At 39.5% G+C, this 16,673-nt stretch overlaps 1 protein-coding gene across 1 annotated transcript in view; it reads right to left on the bottom strand.

Moving 5' to 3' along the window:
- Window positions 1–16,144, bottom strand: part of LOC120715737 (FH2 domain-containing protein 1-like) — a 28,966-nt gene extending 12,822 nt beyond the window's left edge. Inside the window, exons 1-4 of the mRNA XM_040002835.1 lie at window positions 15,926–16,144; window positions 2,846–3,312; window positions 2,486–2,656; window positions 2,296–2,357 (exon numbers count right to left, since the gene is read on the bottom strand). Of these exons, the coding sequence (XP_039858769.1) occupies window positions 2,296–2,357; window positions 2,486–2,656; window positions 2,846–3,136 (524 nt within the window). The 5' untranslated portion in view covers window positions 3,137–3,312; window positions 15,926–16,144. The remainder of the gene's footprint in view (window positions 1–2,295; window positions 2,358–2,485; window positions 2,657–2,845; window positions 3,313–15,925) is intronic.
- Window positions 16,145–16,673: the final 529 nt, after the last annotated feature.

Below are 16,673 nucleotides of genomic sequence, written 5' to 3' on the forward strand. Positions count from 1 at the left end.
TTTTCATTCTTTGAACTACATTAAAGCTTCATAAATACGTATCTATGAACAATATAAATGCAGTAATTCTGTCAAGCAGCATTGCGGTGACCTTACCATGAATGGGTTACAAGACAGCAGGCCCCTGGGGTAAGAGATGCACAAGACCACCAACCCTCCTACAGAGGATTAAGACATCAGGCTCAAGGACACACGAACCACAACTGCGGTGTAGCCGAGCTGTTTTGTGTCTCACTGGAGCAGCGCTATGCTTTGATTTGAATGTAGGATATCACTTTCTTGCTGTTTTGTCCCATTTTGTATGCTTTTTTTGTTCATTTTATGTCCCTTTGTAGCCACTTTATGCCTGTTCGTTACCATTTTGTATCTCTTTATTTCTATTTAATCGCTCTTGTAGAGATTTTCATCTTTTTGTCATCAAATTATGTATGCTTGTCACAATTTCGCATTTCCTCGTATTCTCATTTCGTTTCCCTTTGTCACTGTTTTTTCTCTTTGTGATCAATTTTAGTTTCTCAGTCTTCATTTTGTATCTTTTCATGGCTAACATAAGTTGCCTTGCACCTATTTTGCATCTTTTTAACCATTTTACACCCCTTTATTGCCACTTTGCACCTCTTCATGCAAGTTAAGTTCACTTTCAGCCATTTGGCCTCCTTTGTCACAAGGTTACACCATTCTCATTTTTCTTCTTTTCTCCTCAAGTGGTTTAGTTCTTCTTATTGCTATTTTGCATCTCTCAGCCTCTTTGTTGTCAGTTTAAATCTTTTTGTTAATAATAGTCAATAATCAATGACATTGTAGTTATTTTCTGTCACTTCTGTAGCTCTTCATTATGAATTTAAATCTTTGTTTAGACAGTTTGTCATTTGTCAATTTAAGATCAGTTTATATCCATTAAGTTATTCTAAGGAGCTTGGAAAGAAAAGCGTCTGGACTTCTTTAAGTTTCCTTGAAGACGTTTCACTTCTCATCCGAGAAGCTTCTTCAGTTCTAAGAGCGATTGGTGGAGGGTCCCGGATTTTAAGCCCTATGGGAGTTTCCCCCCCAAGAGGGACAATGGACCCCCTAATGATCCTTTACCTAATCACATGAGCCAAGGTGTGAAAACTGGTGTAGGTCACAATCAGCCAGGGTTTCAGGTGAGCTCATTGTGAAACCTGGCCCCACCCCATCGTGTGATTTCCTGAGGTCAGATGGCCCAGGATGTGAGTGGGCGTTAAGGTGTCTGGGAAGGGATCTCAGAACTGGATTATAGATGGCAGAGAGTTGGTGTCGTAAACCACCGCCTCTGTTCAAAGACGGTCGCTCACAGTGGACATAGATGAATTATTTTACTCCTCTTTCAAACAGTCTTCTCTGTCCAAAATGTGAACATTGATATCCTCGAAAGAGTGACCTTTGTCCTTTAGATACAGATGGACAGACGATAGAAGCTTCTCGGATGAGAGGTAAAAAAAAAGGTCTTCAATTAAGCTCAAGTCCAGACACTTTTTTTAAGCTCCTTAGACTACGATGACGCAGATGACTGAGAACCTTCACATTCCATTAAGTTATTATTTTACATCTCTTTTTTTGGTCAACTTGAATTTAATTGTTTTCATTTTGCTCGCTTCATCTCTTGCGTCCCTTGTTGTATTATCTCCGTAAACGTCAGTCTTTTCCTCTAATCTGACATATGGTCACATGTCTGTAGTGTGTATTCAATCAAGTATAACCTGCCCACATCACCACATTTGTTTATTCAACACTTCAGGATGATGGTGAGGAAACACACTACAATACAGCATCGCTTTGTGACACGCCATCAGCTAATAAAATTCCCATCTCCGTCTGACAGTCATTTTGTCATAGTCATGCTGTGTCATACCCACATTATTCTCAACAAACACCGACATGACAACACTGTCTGCATTTAGCATTCCTGTTCATGACTTTCCTTTTCTTCTTTTCTCTGGGAATCAAATCCGTGACCTTTAAAGTGAAAGATTGCCTATCATAATTTAATCCACTTGACATAACTTTCAGTCAGAAATTATCAGTTCGATGCTCTGATGCTTCTTATCATGGAAATCAAACAGAGGCAGCAATGAACAACCAAATACATAACAAAACATATTTTGTCTTTGTCTCTATGTTTTCATGTTGGGTTAAACTGTGTGTGTGTGTGTGTGTGTGTGTGTGTGTGTGTGTGTGTGTGTGTGTGTGTGTGTGTGTGTGTGTGTGTGTGTGTGTGTGTGTGTGTGAGTGAGTGAGTGAGAGAGATCATGCTCAAGATCAAGTGAGATTATTTACCTCTTGAACTGTTTGAGAAAAATTGCAATGTTCATCCCTCGCTTAGCATCTAGAATGGAAACCTGAGTGTGAGAGAGAGAGAGGGTCAATCTGAGGTCAAAGCCCTGGTGGAAACTGTCACACACACTTCACTCCATCTCCCATGCCTTCAACAAACAGCAGCACACGCAGCCCTGCATCAAAAACACACCTCCTGTTTGGTCTCTCTAAATGAGCTGCTGGTTTTCCCTCCCCTGGCGGGCGTTGCCAGGGTTTTTGATTGACCGTCATGTTGACCGAACAGCTCTTCGACAGTCTGAGCGTCAATCTCGTATTTCTGTTTCACTTGGCCTTGAGTCCATAGGTTGAGCCGTCCCTTTACCTGAGACACAGACTTTAGTAATGTAATAGCCGTTTTATGAAAGTGCTCGATTTCTCTTTGGACTCAAGCGTTTTCAGAGAGGTGCTTAGTCATCATTTACGTTTGCCAGTAAGCAAAACAATGTAATATATATTAAAAATATATATGTTAAAACAATGTGCTGAGACAAATGTAAAGCAGGAACTCTACCTGCTCCTCTGGAATCGTTTTCCAGAAAAAACTCCTCACCCTCCTTTTCTTCTTCAGCCCACCAGCGGGGTGTCCAAGATCTGGTGGCAGAGGCAGTAGGGGAGGAGGAGGTGGGGGAGGTGGTGGAGGAATGTCAGGTGATTTCATCTGGTTATCTTCTATGTCAGCATACCTCGATGGAGGACGAGGAGGAGAAGGGAGAGACATTGTCACGGTAACAGCTACATCCTCTTGTTGGACAGAGAAATCTTGGCTCCCAGTGGCCTGCGAGACGCTGCCCATCACATGCATCCCTGCTGCTGATGGGGCAGTCGAGGACAGGGGAGATGGTGGGTTTGGAGGCAGACTGTAAGATCAGTGGGCCGATTAACTGACCATTGTGAAGGGTATAGTTACGAGGATGAAGATGGGTCATCGCATTTGAAACATCGGATGACACCAAGGTCAGGTTACGAGATCTAAAGATGCTGGTAAGCAAAAGAAAGGAGAAAATTAATGTTAGCTTTAAGTGAGAGAATTAGCTAAGCTTGTTATTAAATCTAAATATACTAAATCTTTTTGACCCATAGGGAGAACCAGAAACAAATTTTGAGTTTACAGTAGAAAACACATTTTACAGACGCAGCAGTTACAGTTCCACGTTTGTGAGAGAAATGCAGTTCATTGCCCATCCACCAACGGCCATTTGAGGCTGGTTCCAAGAGGGAGTCAAGCCACACAAACTCCCACATTACATTTTCAACCTTACAGTACCAATAGACATGTCCACTTCTGGCTCCAACTAAATCTCATGGTAGCAGCCGACGTGCTAACAACTGGTGAGACTTCAAAATTGGGAGTCCAAAGCCAGGTGTGGATATCAAATGATTATATTTATTCTATGGGAAAAACTTCAATAACTAATCAAGTTATTGCAAAAGAACAAAGTAAAGAGACCGGCCAATAACCCTCTGCAAAAATATGTATTCCCCAGCTGTTTGGCTAATGGTTGCTGAAAGATGCTTTCGACTCGACTCTCAGAGGACTGCTGCAGTGGCATTTATGCATTGGAAGACGATGACTTGTCTGGAATTACCAACTATTCACCAAACAGCAAAAAAATAAATAAAACAGAAACAGTGGTTTTGAAAGTAGAGGTTGGCAAGCATTTGCAGACAAGTTATTGTATTGGCTTTTGACTAAAGCAATGACAGGTTTGTTTTTGGTGCTTTACGACTGAATGAAACAAGTGACAACCAGCAAGCTCTGACAACCACTCGCTACCATTCAAGGAGACACTAGCTGTTCTCTGCGTCTGTGTTTCTGAAGCTACCGTTTTTTGATCTTTGACAATTTTTTTGCACTTCTTCCTTTTTACAATAATCTCAGCTGATGTTCTCTTTCCTGTTCATGATAACTTTTCAAATAAACCAGTGTTTGACCTCCACGTAGTGCCAATGTGATAGAGCTATGCCTGTTATTTTATATTTTCAAGGTCTGCCTGTAGCTGAATTTCTATAATCTCTATAATTTCTATAATCTTTCTCTTTACATAGCCAAAGAGCTAAGCAAAAAGATACACACAGATAAACATTACACACATTACGTGCATTACACAATCAACTCCAAGTCCAATATAAGGTTTTTTAACTCTCCACCAACTGTTGAAGGAAATATCTGGAATTTTAGGACGCATGTCGACTATAAGAAAATTACTTTTTCTTTGTATTGGGTAATTAAGACAGAAAACCTCAAGTAAGCTGAGAGCATTTTTTATATTTGGTATGACAATAATCAACAAACAGTGTCACTGTGATAGGACTAATAGGACTAATAGGAGAAATCGTGTTCACTGGAATGCAAAATGTAAAAAGCTGCTGCAGAGAGAAAAATGACTTTGGCACGTAAGCATGTTGGTCTCATGCTGACATTCATCTGTATTATTCATACTGTGGGTGTGTGAGTGTAATTACATGAAAAGCAATTAAACATTTATAAAGTTAAACATTTGCTTTTGAGTCGTGTATGTGTTTCTACCGTTTTTGTGCAAGCCTTTTTCCTCCATTGAAAATTGTGTTTGTTTTTCAAACAATTAAACACCTCCAGCAGTTCTCCGACCTCCTTCTCTTCAAACATCACCAGCCTCACCTGGATGTCAAAGCATCTGCTGTACAAAGGTATGCTTAGAAATTGAATATATTGTAACCTATCTAATAAATAAAGAGTCTGGTTCAGACATTGAAGTCCCCCAGAGGATGAATCCTGCTGGTTTTTGGGGTTTGAGTGACATAACTAAGGTTTGATGCTATATAAATAAAATTTAATTGAATGCGCTTTAGATATACACGCTCCTCAGAGGATGAATCTTCTTGACTTTTTTCCCCCTCCCACTGCCTTTTATTCCTAGGACCACCATGAACAGGATTATTGTTGTTTCAACTAATGCTGTAGATGGATTGCTGTACAATCTGGCTTAGACGTTCATGTTCCCCAGAGGGTGAATCCTTCCTCCAGCAGTATCTCCCCCTGGTTTAACATTTGTGGTTTTGAGTGGAATATCTCTACAACTGTTAAATGGATTGCACTGAATATGGATGAGACATTCACATTCTCCAGCACATCAATCCTACTGATTTTATTCATTCTCTTTGTTTTTCTGTAGCACCACCATAATGTTACCATGTGCTGCTTAACTATTAAACTTCGGTCCTCAACATGTCTACCATCATCGTGGGATTTATTGCAATCAAAACCACCAAAGTATCTCAGGATATGTTACTGGAAACTGATTGCTGTAAAATCGAGTTCCTCTAAGGAGGATGAATCCTAAGGTTTAGATGATTGTCTAACTTTCCTAGCAATAAAATAAGATTGAAATTTTTGATTTTGAGTAAAATATCACAATTACTGAGTGGACCTCTCTCCAAAGCAGGAATCCCGCTAACTGTTTTGTTCACCTGATTATCATCATGGCACTGGACCTTTGTTGTTGTATTACTGTACAAGGATTGATGCAAAGCCTAGGTTTAGCATTCATTTAGACACTAAGGATCGAGCCCACTTTTTCTTTTTTAATCCTCTATTGACATTTGTGGTTTTGAGTGAAATAACAGTTATTGAATAAACTACGGTGAATTCTGGTTTAGATGTTTATTCCTCTCAGGACTGAGCAGAAAACTTCATGGTTAATGTAACTCTTACTCACCATGATGAAGAGCATTGTTAATTGTAGTTTTTCTAATAACAACTCCTTTGGCGTTTTTGACAGCCACCAGCAGGAAGCCCACGAATGAATTATTTAATACATACAAGATTCCCCAGTGTGAAGTTCTGGATACATGTCGACAGAGATACACACTTCCTGCTGTTGAATTAGAGATGAGTGTGTTACGCAAGTTAATCTCACAACATTGTTTTTCAGCCAAATTTCATTTATGTTGATTGTGTGTAAATGTTTACAATTAGTCAAAAATGAGAAAAATATTTTCTTTAATCTCTCGGGATATTAAATTAGTTGTTTGTTTGTTTTATTTGTTTTCCTAGAGCATATCTTGTATTTTAAAAACATTTATATTTCGATTATTATTTTATTAAAAATGTAACAAATGAAAATATATTTATTAATTTTAATAAATTAAATCTAATAACATTTTATAAATGTAATAAAATCAAATAAATGAAACCCACAAATGAACAAAAATAATTAAGAAACTAATGTTTCTGTGAGCAGCAAACTTTCCAGTAAAAACGTGATGTGCTGGCTTTGCTTTACTTATTTGGTGTCGTTAGTGTTTTTCAGTTGCAGAAGCATGAGGGTTTGGGTCGGCATGCACGGCTGTGCAACTAGTCATAGTATTGCTGATTGTCATGGTAACACAAACAATGACAGTTTGTATACTTGGCAGAGAACACATTTAGGTCACGATGTGCACGTGTGTTAAAACTACACATACATTATCCTTTTCTCCTGAACACCCTGAGATCTGTTTTTTTCTCTCGCATCTCTTCATCCTCAAAGGACCACAAACAAAACATTTTGACAACTTTCTCTCTTTAAACAGTTTCAGGCAGTTGATTTAAAATGTGAGTGATGATGAGGTCCAATCACATAACTCAAAATGCAAAAATGCCAAACTGTTGACCTGGTTCTCATGAAGGTTTCTAATTGGACAATGGGGTTGTGCGGTAGAGGAGGAGCCACAAAAGTACAAACAAGAATGGCCACACTCACACAAATCAACAAAAATAAGAGCAGAACAGCTCCAGAGATAAAGAAAGCGCGGAAAAAACACAAAATGTAAATGGTTGACAACGAAACTAAAACATGACTTTAACGTGGCATTAAAAAGCCATAAAGACCAACTACAGTAACAAGAACAGGAAACTACAAACAGGAAATATAGCCACATGCAAAGAACTACAACAGTCCACAAAAAAGCTACAAACAGATGCAAAATGACCAAAAAACCCAAAATGTTTAACAATGACACAGAAAACATTAACAAATAGACACAAAAAGCAATAAATGAACACAAACTACCCAAAAGGTAGCAGAAAATATTCACAAAAAAATAAAAATCATAGAAACAAAGTGACTTAAAGACCACAAAGCATTAGCATAGCCCAACAAATAGTATAATACCTCAAAGACAGACACAAAAACAGCAATGCACAAAAAGAAGAAGATTCAGACAAATGGATAAAAAAACAGCCACAAGCCAATTTAAAAAAAATGAAAACAATTAAAACAAAAAAATGCACATAAAGAAAAAAGACATACAGCTGATCAAAACAACCACAAAGAGACACAAAATCACCCATAAAAAGTAAAATGTCACAAATAAACAAACATAGGTCACCATGGCAGGTACCAATAGGTGACTGTGATAGTAAAACATGCAGAAAAACAGCAACAACAATCCTCAAACAGCTACAAAAAGAAAAACTAAATGTACAGAGACAAAGACATGGAAAAAGGCTGCTAGGAAACAAAGAAGAAAAACAGCCACAAAGAGACACAAATTATCCACAGATATATTTTAAAAAACAAATAAACAAAAGAGACATAAAATCAAGGTGACAATATAACTGAAAATAAACAAAAACAGCAACAAAGTAATCAAATAAATCCCCCAAAAAGTAAAACAAAATATTAATAACAACAATAAAAGAGTCATAAATATAAAATACAAACAGAGAAACAAATCACTCACAAAATGAAACAAACTGAAAAATGTAAATTTAAAAGAACACAAAAAACGAGCCAAAAATAAATCCAGGAACAAAAAAAATAAATAAACAAGAAGATTAAAAAGTTGTGCAGGAGGTGATCTGAGTGATGAAAGCATCCCCCGATTTACATTTAGTGTCTAAATGTTTTATATACAAATTTATTTGAATAAAAATCACAAGTGTGAACCCCATCGTGGCACTGGAGAAAGGTCAGTGTGGGGCTCATCCTCTGGGGAACATGAACCTGAGTCAGCCTGTGTAATGGTTATTTAATAATGGCTATAAAAAGCCTTACTTTAAATCCGCACCAATGGCCCCAGGTGCTATCGAAAGCTGGGAGATCCACTGCGTGAGTGAAGCGCACTAATTCAGAAAACCCTTCTAGTGGCTGCACGCTCCTTCTTAGTTTGCCTTTCTCGGCTGACCCACTTATGATCTTTCCATACATCCAGCTCTAGCATTTGCTCCAGATTCCAGTAGAGTCGGCTTGACCTCAATACCGAAGCAGAGAGAGAGAGCTCGGCTCAGACAAAGTGTGAATGAGTAACTGACAGAGACTCTGATCCACCATGAAAAATCTCTCCTCCTCCTTTTTTTCTTCATCTAATGATTTCCCGACGAGTAACTCGCTGCTTTGGTCACATCAGAGTACAGAGACGACGTGTGAGTGAATAATAAGCAGAGAGCTGGTGGAACGGGGCGGTCTGGATGTGGGTAACAATTAACCTCACTGGTCACACACTGGAAACTTAAACTCATCATTTAAGCAGCAAGTCTTCCAGCTGGACTTTGTCTCAACTCTGAGTGTCCATGAAACAGCACCAGACTTCATTCACAATTTTGACAATTTTAGATTCAAGTACAATTTAAGAGTACTTGCGTCTGTATTTAAAGAGTCTAGTGTGGTCATGTTAGTGCCCGTGAGGCAAACATAGACTACTGTGTTTGCAATCTTGTGTGTACTATAAAGCTCGACATGGCCGGGCACAGCTGAGCACCACAACAGAGCTTCTTGCTAACCCAGGCGTCCTGCACCAGGCTCTGAGCGTGCTCACAAAAGACGGGCCTGCCTTTCATGTGATGCATTATTTCTTCTTCTGGTCTAAATGGACTGAGGAGCCCCGCCTACTCCAGTCAAAGAAATCATCAGAGGGGAGGTGAAAGATCCACAAAGAACTACAGATAAAGTATATTGTATATGTTGTAGTACGTCTTTAAGCTCGTGAGTTTGTGTTTGTTCTTCCACTCTCAGAGCTGCTGTTTAATTCTGGCGTGGCAGCTGCATGAGAGCAGTGAAACTTTAAAGGCTGCTCAGTGTCACAGTCAAACAAAGGAGACGCAGAAATCTCTCTGGGAGCAAACTCCCGGCCTCCTTCATTGGCTGGGAGTTTCATTGTTATGCTCTATGATATGCTGAGGTATCCCTGCTGTCCCTTTCTGTGATCCAACAGACTTTGATTAAACAACACCAGACCTCATTCATAATTTGGGGGGTTTTAGAACATTTAAGGATTTGAGGATCCACTTAGACCACTAAACACTTGTTGAGTGCAGTGGTGTTGGAGCCGACATTAAAGGCACCTCAACTTGTTCTTCTCGTTTTAAAGTCTGGGATCTGAAAGTGGATTTGCTGACAGCTGTTGGCCTGCCGCTGTGCCTACACATGGGGCGTCTTTGAGAATATTAAAAGACTGCAGTTTATACTTGAAGTGAGGTAATAAAACACTAAATGACTTCTGTAATAACGCCTCATCATAACAGTTCCCACTATGACTTCTGAATGAGAGTCACTGATTTACATTGGAAAAGACATGCAGCCAAGCTGGGAGGCCTAGACGGCAGTGCAAGTCTACGGTAAAACACGGATACACAAAGACACACAAAAGTTCCCACAAACCTGTCTGCAAAATAATGGAGTGACAAATATTTACACAAATTCATCTGACCTCCCCTCTGTCACAGAACAGATGAACAAAAGAAAGAGAGCATGCAAACATTTAACTGAACAAATAACATGAACTAAAATGCTCAGACACACACACACACACACGCACAGTGCTGGTGGTGACTAATTCACAGTGACTCATGCCATTTAACAAGATATTAATAACCAGCAGATGATGACACCGAGATCATCAGGATGGACGCCAGAGCGTCACTGTCTCCAACATCCTTAGATTAAAATATCAAATTAAACTTTGTTGTCTGTCAGGTTCATGCAGCTGCGTTCAGATAACAGCCACACGCTGCACACTGAGCTGTTTAACTCACTGCAGCGACTGTAAACTTTATGAACATGTGAAACAAGCTCCACACCTTAAGTGTGTCTCTTATAAAGGTAGCTCTCAAAACCACTGCTCGCTGGATACAGTCAGCAGTCATGTTAATCCATCCATTTGTTCTCTTCCACTTATCCAATCCTAGATTTTAGCTTTTCCACAGATACTAACTGGAAGTACAGTTGTACTGATATATTGTTTACTTTTTTTAAGGTTAGCCTAACTTTAATGAACGTTTCGGTGTTGATACATATAATTGCATTTGTAGAAAATTCCTTTGTTTTCCATCCATGCATTCACCCGCTTATCCTTAGAGCCCATCCCAGCTACCATAGGGCAAGAGGCAGGGTACACTCTGGACAGGTGGCTATTCTGTTGCAGGGCTAACACAGAGAGACAGACAACCATTCACACTCACATTCACACCTATGGGTAAATTAGAATCGCCAATTAACCTAACTTGACTAACGACATGTCTTTGGAGTGTGGGAGGAAGCTGGCGTACTCTGAGAGAACCCACGCTAACACGGTGACAACCTGTAAACTCCACACAGAAAGAGCCCAGGACCTTCTTTCTGGGGGGTGCTGACCACAGAGCAAGCAGTGCTAACCACTGCTCCACCGTGCTGTCCCAGTCACACTAGCTTGGGGAACAGTGGTTAGCACTGTTGCTGTAACACTGTTAGCTTAACACAGTCATGCTAAGCCCTTATGTTTCAGGGTGAAGTAGTGAAAACATCCTCTAGTTGTTCTAATAAACAGCAGAGAAGCAAACCAACTAAGTGTCCTGTGTGATTATAGGGGGAGGAAGTCGATCTGGATCGATGGACACAAACAAACAAATTAATAACCTTAAACATGGCGAATGTGCGCGACTGATGAAGGACAGAACATTTCCAACTCTGTCAAACTGGATAAGAGTTTAAGGCCAGTAAATGTGCAGGGATGTAGTTCCAGTCTGACACAGATCTCAGAAAAAAGGCAGGCGAGACTTTAATATCAGGGCCGAGACTTTCCTTCAGCTCAGTGCCGTCAGCGTTGTCATGTTGAGGGTTATTTTGTTCCAAAACGCAAAAGTTTTTTTTGTTTTTTCAGCTATTCTGTGGAAAAAAAATATCTCACTGACATCTTAATGTGAAGTGTTTGTGAGAATGGACAAAATAAGTGCTGGTTTGCTGAAGGAACCGCGACAAATGAGGCGCTCTAATCCCCCGGTGGTTTGACACCGAGGCTGAGCTCAGAGAGTTTCCAATAAAGCCGAATGTCTGCACATGAAAATCTGCACGTCTGCCTGAGTTTCTGCAGGTGATGCATTTATAGAGGCCATCTCTTCTGGTTTCTCTCCATGTTTTGCTCGAAGAGTGGATCATAGCACCATCACGGATGACTTTTTCCCCACATTTTCACCTTCGTGCAATTGTTCAATAATGCAATTTACTGTACACCCGCCCGTTTATGTTATGCTAACCACGTTTGCTTGGTGCTAATTCTGAATCCAGCAAGATCGTCTGATTTAACTTGATTTTATTGATATTTTTAATTAGATTATTGCATTATTTGTTATTTGTGCACAAACTGACAGCTTATGTATGTGTTTATTTTTTTATTTTATTAGTAATTGATGTTAACATTTTTTTTTTTTAAATCACTAGATGTTTGATCATCTCTGCTGTTGCGTCATTTTCAGGTGATTTAAAGGCATAATGTTATAGTTTTGTTTACCTACAAAACTCCTGATTTTACTGACAAATAATTAAAAAGCAGCTTTCACAATTATAGCCTTTCTAATTATAACATCTATAAAAAGTTAGCCTATATAATAGGCTGTCTTTATTTGTCTTTGTACTCCAGCTGCTGTTCGCCATTTCAGATTTATACTGATTAACTAAATTCTTCCTCAGAGAAACTTTTATTGATGCCTCTGCAATTATTATTTTTTAAAACACACCTTTAATGTGCAAATTGAACAAATTCACTTGCTAAAAAACGCAATATAAATAGGTTTAATTTGTAGGCACAGAGTTGTTTCTGATTATTAAAGAAAGCCAAATTCCTCTCGGCTCTGCGTGCCTGTGGACTGAAACAGCCGATGTAATGACAATCGCAGAGATAAAAAAAGAAAAACATATTGAGATAATTACAGGCTGTTGGTACAGTGTGATGAGCAAGCTGACAGCATCATTGTGAAGCTGTTGCCACAGCTCTGAGGGCTAAATTAAACAGAAGATGGAGGGGAAACTGCTCCAGACTGCAACATGTGAGTCACAGCAGGCTTTAAATACATACGTATTTGTCCTCCCTCCTGTGATTTCTGTAGGTTTACAGGATGGCTGGTTGTTGCTCAGCAGTCTGACAGATTAGCTCCCACACTTTCTCCAGCACTGACAGATCTAACGCTTCAGTTTGAGGATTACAGCAGCAGGTCGGCGGACTGCGCTGTCACACTAAATATATGAGGTTCAGGGTGGAAGAAGAGAATTTGAAGCCCTCCCGAAACCACCGAGTCCAAAAGTGTTGAGGAAGTGTTTCAGAAGTAGAAGAACAAACTGTCCAAGAATGTACTGGTAAAAATGAGCCATCATTTTTCACTGAAACCACTTTTAAATACTTGGACACTCTAACCATAAATCTATAATGATGCATGTATATATACACTTATATGATAGGAAATTATAAATATAAATTCCCTTGATTTCCTTATATGTTGCGTTCCCGCCATCGTCGCCCTGCAAACACAATGCTACTCTCTCTTTAGAAATAAAGTCCTCAAACATCACAAACACATCGCTGCTAGCATCCAATAAATAACCAAAAGTTTAACTGAAAAAGCATCCATAAATATGTAAACCATTCAAGAATCTGCAAAAGAATTACCAGTACATGTAACACAGAAACCACCAACACATTTTTAGAAATGATCCCCCTTACTTGTCCAACATCCAATTAACAAGCTAATGGCATTACAACAGGAGAAGTGATCAGTTACTAAAAAACAGGACAAATGATTTCAGAGCGCGCAGCAGACCCGCCACAAAGACTCGCTCTTAGTCACCGTGGAAACCCCAGTAAAACCTGCTGATGAGCAGAAGGCCTCTGTCTCATTGAGCCGGGAAACAACAGTAAACACATGTGTTTGTCTGTATGGCTGTGAGGGGTGGTGAAGAAGGACCCCCCACACTGATCAGTCTCGGAAAGGAATCCGAGCTGCTTTTAAAGAGCATTAGCATGAAAAACGCTCCACTTCTGGCTGTGGGTTTGAGCTCCGTTGTGCCAAAAACAAAAACAAAGCAATAGAAAAAAATGCTTTAACAAAAGAGAATCTCTTTCACGGCTCTGCTGATGGGCTGATGGTTGCTTTCTTTATCTGAGGAAGAGCTTTACCGCTGTGTTTTACAGTCGGGGAGGGTCAAGCAAAGCAAAGAGCTGGCTGAGCATCCCTCGTCTCTGGGGTTACCACGGCGACGGGGACATACGGTGACAAACAGAAACCCGTTTGTTAAATGTCACCCGGTGGTGTCGTCACCGGAGCTCCGGACAGGTCAGGGGGTCAGGCGGAACGCATAGCCCGCAGAGAGAGCAACGAGGCCTGGCCACAGTCTGCGGGGAGGCTCGGTCAGAGAACCAGCTGTTTGTCTGCTGCACACAAATTATCCAGATAAAAGGACAAGACAGGATGTAATGCACAGTGCTGTGAATTAAATCTATTGATTTGTTATGTTTGTGCATATTTTTTTACTTAAATATTTTAGATCATCACCTACCATCAGGTAGGTTTGGATCATTTTTCCCCCAATAAAGGAAATCGTCATTTGTATTTACTACTCATTTTTGTTTGATATTAAAAGCCAAGAAATGAGAAGCTAACAAATCCTTTTTCACAGCCCTGCACCTTCACATTAATGATGTGTGTACAGTAATCACACAGAGGTTGGACAGGTTCTTAGAAATTCAAAGAAACTTTCTGACACATTTTAAAACTGCTTGGTGGTTTCAAGGGTGCAGATCTGACCATGAGACTGTGCTGAATCCAAAATAAATCAAAGCTGTATTCTGTGTGCACCGCTAAGCAGCAAATTAAACGGAAGCATATTGAAACATATCTCCTAAGAAGACGAAGCTCGTTTATTAGAAGTGGTACCATTTAATTCAGAGCACAATAAATACCAAAAGAAAAACAGACAATCTTACAAAATAAAAATAAACCTTCTATTTTGAATATTATTAGAAGACTCCGTTTAGTGTAAAGCAAGGTCAAAAATCAGGTGGCACAAGTTGTTATATAACAAAAGATTAAATTCACAGATTTCTGAATGTAGTCTGGTTTACTGAAATCTAATAAAAAATGGATAAACTAAAAGTAACATAGTTGTTTAAAAAATAATTAAAGAAAACTAAAGATATCAACCAAAGACTTAAAAACTGATTTTTCTGTTTCATTTTTTGTATTAATATATAAATTGAAGAGGTTTTCTTTATGTACCAGTGCTTGGTAGATGTATTGATGTGATAGGCAATGATTTAGAAGCAGCTATAAAAATGAACATTTCTGATATATATTTAAAACATGCGCTGCTGAGTTTGTCTATTTCCTCAGAGAAAACCATCGAATGAAGGACAAAAAAAGGATCTGAAGGCATGTTCTAGACAATTAATCACACAAAAAACAGTTTAATGATTAATGAAAGCAGCCAGAGCCACAGCAGACTGCATTTCACTGTATTAAAGTGTGACAGCACTCATGGAAAAGCACCAACAAGCACCAATCTGTCACAGCAGCTATGACTGCAACAATGACTGTTTTGGATCTACTAGAAGTACTGAAGTGGGGCTAAAGTATTCTTGTATCCGAGCATATTTATCCTAAGAAACAGCAGCACTTTAACCTCACTGTCACTAAATTACCATTATAGAAATATTATGGGACATAAGCACCACAAGTACACTGCAGAAAACACTCTAAATACTGCAGCAAAACCACAGCAAAGGTCACAAGCAGCCCAGTTTAATGCTAAGGTGGGAGGATTACATTTAATGAACCCTGCATTTAAAACACAGGATGAACAGCCTGAGGGGGGAAAGTTCCGTTTCAATAACAGGTCTGCATTTTTCCACATTTCATCAGCTGACTGAACAATGTGTGTGCAGCACAGTTACGGCGTCTCTGTGAAGGCACAGGACACCGTAACTGTGCAGGACTTTGACTTCCCTGTGAGGTAACATGTATTTTAATGGAAAGCTGCTATTCACACAGTTTTACACCTGCTCCAAATGATTGGTGTGAAGGTGTGAATATATCAGATTTAAACATTAATGTCAGTGTGAGTATCACATGAACCATGCCGGAACACTGTCAAGTTTGAACACCACTTAATTAATCATTATAGGAATATTACGCCGCTGGCTGTTTGTGTTGATCCAAGAATTTACAGAAATTTGCATGTAGTCTGGTTAGCGCAAAGCGCCCCCCTATTAAACAGCTCGTTAGTCTGTCAGATAACTTATATTCAGCTCTGAAGTTACATTTCTGGCAAACTAAAATCAATTTAGTTAGTTATAAACCAGCGGTTAGTTTTCTGTTAATATAACTCACCCCACTGCGCGTACTCAGCGGCGCTGCGGCTCCTATGCAAAAGTCCCGTTTAAAAAATGTCCAAATATACAGCAAAGCGATGTCAACTGATCCCGGTCGCATCCACAAGAATCGTGCTGCTTGCAGCCAAGTTCTGGACTGACAGAGGCAGGGAGAGAGGAAAAAGGAGGTAGGGATCCCGAACGCTGCGCATGCGTGTTTACTCAGGTGAAAGGAAAAGCGCTGTCTCTGGTGCGCGCGTGTGTGCAGCTCAGATAAGCTCAAACAGCCCCTCCCTTGGCAAACAGTCAGGCTTCCCTTCTCATGGTTATGTTTATTTATGAAAAATAAATAAAAACACATCATATCAGTGTTAAGCAGCACACTGGGTGACAGCTTTTTTCAGTGAGTTTACCTTTGGTAGTTCATTACCACTTAAGGCTCATTTATACTGCCGTAAATATATAAAATATGACTGGATTTTCTGAATTTACCTGCTTTTACAGGGGGAGACTCTTTAGGTTACAAAACGTGTACAGAGGTCTGTGGATAAATTAGAGTACTCCACACTGTCATTTATTTGAAGAGTTTATGGTTTAAATCTCTGCATTAAAGTCTCATTTAATAGGACATGACAATTATGAGAAAAATCCTCAGTTTCTTACAACCTTTGGATTTCTAGTTTCTTGGGGGCGTTTTGGGGGTAAGGGATTTTTTCCTGACAATTTTCATCATGTTTTTATATAGAAGGTGTTATGACAGTAACATT

Source organism: Simochromis diagramma, unplaced genomic scaffold (genome assembly GCF_900408965.1).
Source record: "Simochromis diagramma unplaced genomic scaffold, fSimDia1.1 OVJJ01000457.1, whole genome shotgun sequence".
Classification (NCBI taxonomy): Eukaryota; Metazoa; Chordata; class Actinopteri; order Cichliformes; family Cichlidae; genus Simochromis; species Simochromis diagramma.